This window comes from Sinocyclocheilus rhinocerous, unplaced genomic scaffold (assembly GCF_001515625.1).
Source record: "Sinocyclocheilus rhinocerous isolate Xijiao unplaced genomic scaffold, SAMN03320098_v1.1 scaffold1931, whole genome shotgun sequence".
Classification (NCBI taxonomy): Eukaryota; Metazoa; Chordata; class Actinopteri; order Cypriniformes; family Cyprinidae; genus Sinocyclocheilus; species Sinocyclocheilus rhinocerous.
Genome location: NW_015662696.1, coordinates 326,973 through 332,576, shown reverse-complemented (window position 1 = coordinate 332,576; position 5,604 = coordinate 326,973). Strand labels below are relative to the sequence as shown.

Below are 5,604 nucleotides of genomic sequence, written 5' to 3'. Positions count from 1 at the left end.
GCCATGTCAGCATCAAAGGCTATTTTCATGGCAAAAACAATACAAAAAAAAAACAGCAAACAAACAAACAAGTTATATCACACAAGACTTTTTACATTAACGTTTGTGAAAAATTTTCACTGCTTTCTGGCAAAAATTTTCCTAATAATATTTCAAATTTTTACTGCTTTTGCTGTATTTTTATGCAGCCTTGATGAACAGAAGAGGCTTCTTTAAAAAAACATGAAAATTCTTACCGACCCCAAACATTTGAACAGCAGCGTATTTTAATTTCACAAAGAAATGTGCAGCATTTTGTCTGAGATATAAAAAAGGACACCTTTACCTTTTATAATTTGTCTTCAATTTTTTTAAAAATCGTGAGAATATCATATTGTGAATCAGTATGGCGTCGTGAGTTGAGTGAATCGTAACGTCCCTGATGCGGACTCTTTAAAAGGCCTCTCAGTGCTTGAGGAAAATAAACGTCATTCACTAATGCTCAGTGTGCATGCTTTACATCAACAAGCAGAAGTGAATCAGAGCAGGATTATAAATTACAGTCAGCTGTGATTTCATGTTGATTTGCAGGTAATCGTGCATCTTAAAGAGCCTCACGACTGGATGATGATGAAGAAGATGAAGGAGCAGAAGCTCTGTTAGATACCTGGTTGTGTGTGGAGTCCAGCGGCACACTGTCAGTCTCCTGATTCAAACATGCAGGTCAATCACAGGCCACGATTAGACGGTTAATTACAAACATCTTCAATTAACACAAGTGCAACATCATATTAATGACTCGACAGAGCGGGGTGGCTGTTAAAACACAATCAGGAGGCGTGCAAACGAGCAGCTGTTGGTGAACAGACACAAGTACCTCGTTCGGATCGCGTTTCTTGGTGAAGATGTTGCGTATGAACATCTCCTGAACCTCCTCCTGTTTGACCAGATACTGCCACAGCCGTCTGACGGGAAGAGCGGAGCGCCGGCGAGACCTGAGAGCGGAATCACACTCGTCACAAAACTACTGACAATTCAGGAGGCACTTACTGAAAATAGAGGTCATTTCATAATCAATTAATTAAGCAAATGTATTTAATAATCTGAGTTGTACACATTTAAATTGTACATAAGACAGTTTTTGTGTCACTATTTTAATTATTATGTTTCTAGTCCATTTTGTTGTTGAAATTAGGGTAATTTCAGCTTAAAATTTGGTTTTGGAAAAAAAGGTCATTGAAGAAAAGCCATTTAATGAGCATATCTCGTTAGTCAGCTAGAAGAGAAAAAAAACTCTAGATAGCAGCATTTTTATAAATGACTAAATATTGCTAAATATAATGTAGAAACTTTAATTTTCTGTAAAGCTGCATTGCAACGATTTGCATCGTGAAGTGTAGTATATATTTATTTAATGCCATGTCAGCATCAAAGGCTATTTTCATGGCAAAAACTATACAAAAAAAAACAGCAAACAAACAAACAAGTTATATCACACAAGACTTTTTACATTAACATGTGATAAAAATTCTAAAACATTTCCTGGCAAAATTTTACATTGTGAAAAGTGCTATACAAATAAACTTGAATTGAATTGAATAAATATAAGCACTGTATTACATGTTCATTATACTTTTAATTAACCTGCTAGTGATGTCTTCATTATTTAATGTATGTTTGAATAAATCTCTCTTGAAAAGAAATTATTACAGTCATTGTTTAAAAGTTTATAGTTCACCAACAAACTGGAGTAGAAACATAATTCACATAAAAACTGACTTTCGTGCAATTTAATTTTTTTTTTTAAATAAATCTGAATAAGTAACTGATTATTAAATAACATTTATTTTCCTTTCCAAAAATTTAAATTTAGGTGCTTAGGTAAAATTAATAAAAAAATAGTATTAATACAATTATACAAAAAATATTCTTAAATAAGTTTTTGAAAAAAAAAAAAAAAAAAAAAGTTTTGGGTGCATCCTGAATTTTCGGTTTTGTTCCAGAATTTTCAATTTGGCGCATCACTAGTCGAAATATAAACAGCAGCTGTAATAAAAGCTTGTTTTGGTGCCGTAACTAGTAGTAGAAAGAGCTTCTGTCAGCACACATTAAAGAGCCACAAAAACTATTTCAAAAATTATCAAAAATTATTTCCTGATATCAACCGAATTTGAAAGCTGAGGCTTTGTTTCAAATCAAAAGTAACAAACAGTGTTGGGAAAGCTACTCTGAAACTGTATTGCACTGCTTCAATGCATTATAGGCTCGTGACTTGTCAGAACGCAAAACAGAATGTAGCGTTTGGTCGCGCTACACAGCTACTCGCTGGAAAAAGTAGTTAGCTACAGGAAAAGCTACACTGTTTTAAAAGTAGCGTCGCTACTGTAAAGCTACTGAAAGATGTAGTTACGCTAGTAGCGTCGCTACTTGTAGCTAGCTACTCCCCAACACTGGTAACAAATCACAAAGATTACTGTGATTACTGGAAGTTCAGTGAAGCACAGATGAAAGAATTCTGTGCTTCTGATTATAATGTTTAAAAAAATTACAAATTCTAGATTAAAAATGAGAGATCAAAACGCACCATTGGAGAAACACCAATTAAAGTCACTGTTTCAGTCGATGAGTTCAGCCCTACAAAACCAAAACCTGCTGTTTCAGCCGAGTGTTTTGGGTTGCATAAGTGCGTGTGATGAGTCTGCCGCACCTGAAGGGTGTGTTGGAGGGCTCGAACAGTGCTTTGTGCCTCAGCAGAGCCGGACCCGACGACACGCTCTCCTCCAGCAGCTGCGTGCAGATGAACCTCGACGGAGGACCTCCGGAAATCTCCAGCCTCTTGAGAAGCAGCTGCTCCCAGCGCTGGAGCCAGCGTTCTGGATGAGCTCTACACTTTACACTTTACACACACACACATCATATCTCGTTACCTAAGAGGTCGTGACCTGCCATTGGGTAGAAGGTCTTGAGGTTGACCAGGACGGTCTGCACCATGGCCAAGCGCATCAGACACCAGCTGCACAGAAACATCATCATCATCATCATCATCATCATCATCACAGCACAGGTGCAGCTCATCACGCGGCTCACGGCTCACCTGTACGAGCTATTGCTGGAATGCTCTGCCAGCGGAGAGCTGGGATCTCCTTCGTCATCATCCTCCTCGTCCTCACTGCCCTGGCTCTCCTCAGAGTCGTACTCCACTCGGCTGGCAGACGGAGGCAGGTACGGCTTCACGCAGGACACACACATGAGTTCACAAACACAACAGTATCAAACTACTGCGAGCTGAAGAATTAAAGAAAACCTTTGCGATGAAATAATCCCAGATGCTGAGCTCAGGCGGCACGAAACGCTCTTTACAGACGGATGTGTCCGGCTCCATCGCCACGGGTCTGGGACTGTCGGGAACGTCTCTGGAGTTACTGCGTGATGAGCTCAGCCGGGAACGCCGCTGCTTCCTCTCCACATCTTCCACTAACACACAAATAAACAGCAGATAATAGTGAGCAAGATGCCATAAATTCACTCAAACACAACAGAACGCTTTAATAGCTCTGGAGCTGAACACTGCACAATCACTGTTTAGATTCATTTGTTTCAGGGTTTTCCAGACAGGGGTTTTTGAATTGAGAAAAAGCTAATAATTAATAAAAATGTCAAATTAAAATAAATAAATGACTTAAAAAAAGAAACAAACAAAAAATCATTAACTAAAAAATGAATTAAATCATTAAAATGTAAAATAATAAGTAAATAATTTTAAAATAAAAACAAATCTAAATGTAACCCTTGCTAAAAATGAATTAAATAATAAAAATGCTAAATAATAATTAATTTTAAAATAAAAAAAATCCAAATAAAACACTTATTAAAAATGAATTAAATCACAAAAATGCTAAATTTAAAAACAATTTTAAAATAAAACACTCATTAAAAATGAATTAAATCACAAAAATGCGAAATTTAAAAACAATTTTAAAATAAAACATAAAAATAAAACACTTATTAAAAATTAATTAAATCACAAAAATGCGAAATTTAAATACATAATTTTAAAATAAAAAATCTAAATAAAACACTTATTAAAAATGAATTAAATCACAAAAATGCGAAATTTAAAAACAATTTTAAAATAAAAAATCTAAATAAAACACTTATTAAAAATGAATTAAATCACAAAAATGCGAAATTTAAAAACAATTTTAAAATAAAAAATCTAAATAAAACACTTATTAAAAATGAATTAAATCACAAAAATGCGAAATTTAAAAACAATTTTAAAATAAAAAATCTAAATAAAACACTTATTAAAAATGAATTAAATCACAAAAATGCGAAATTTAAAAACAATTTTAAAATAAAAAATCTAAATAAAACACTTATTAAAAATGAATTAAATCACAAAAATGCGAAATTTAAAAACAATTTTAAAATAAAAAATCTAAATAAAACACTTATTAAAAATGAATTAAATCACAAAAATGCGAAATTTAAAAACAATTTTAAAATAAAAAATCTAAATAAAACACTTATTAAAAATGAATTAAATCACAAAAATGCGAAATTTAAAAACAATTTTAAAATAAAAAATCTAAATAAAACACTTATTAAAAATGAATTAAATCACAAAAATGCGAAATTTAAAAACAATTTTAAAATAAAAAATCTAAATAAAACACTTATTAAAAATGAATTAAATCACAAAAATGCGAAATTTAAAAACAATTTTAAAATAAAAAATCTAAATAAAACACTTATTAAAAATGAATTAAATCACAAAAATGCGAAATTTAAAAACAATTTTAAAATAAAAAATCTAAATAAAACACTTATTAAAAATGAATTAAATCACAAAAATGCGAAATTTAAAAACAATTTTAAAATAAAAAATCTAAATAAAACACTTATTAAAAATGAATTAAATCACAAAAATGCGAAATTTAAAAACAATTTTAAAATAAAAAATCTAAATAAAACACTTATTAAAAATGAATTAAATCACAAAAATGCGAAATTTAAAAACAATTTTAAAATAAAAAATCTAAATAAAACACTTATTAAAAATGAATTAAATCACAAAAATGCGAAATTTAAAAACAATTTTAAAATAAAAAATCTAAATAAAACACTTATTAAAAATGAATTAAATCACAAAAATGCGAAATTTAAAAACAATTTTAAAATAAAAAATCTAAATAAAACACTTATTAAAAATGAATTAAATCACAAAAATGCGAAATTTAAAAACAATTTTAAAATAAAAAATCTAAATAAAACACTTATTAAAAATGAATTAAATCACAAAAATGCGAAATTTAAAAACAATTTTAAAATAAAAAATCTAAATAAAACACTTATTAAAAATGAATTAAATCACAAAAATGCGAAATTTAAAAACAATTTTAAAATAAAAAATCTAAATAAAACACTTATTAAAAATGAATTAAATCACAAAAATGCGAAATTTAAAAACAATTTTAAAATAAAAAATCTAAATAAAACACTTATTAAAAATGAATTAAATCACAAAAATGCGAAATTTAAAAACAATTTTAAAATAAAAAATAAAACACTCATTAAAAATGAATTAAATCACAAAAATGCAAAATTTAAAAACATAATTTT

The 5,604-nt window shown here is 29.8% G+C and overlaps 1 protein-coding gene across 1 annotated transcript in view; it reads right to left on the bottom strand.

The window, feature by feature from the left end:
• Positions 1–345: 345 nt before the first annotated feature.
• LOC107728253 (dmX-like protein 1) overlaps positions 346–5,604 on the bottom strand; it is a 44,439-nt gene continuing 39,180 nt past the window's right edge. Inside the window, 4 exon segments of the mRNA XM_016538360.1 lie at positions 346–974; positions 2,687–2,992; positions 3,074–3,207; positions 3,284–3,453. Coding sequence (XP_016393846.1) covers positions 749–974; positions 2,687–2,992; positions 3,074–3,207; positions 3,284–3,453 — 836 coding nt within the window. The 3' untranslated portion in view covers positions 346–748.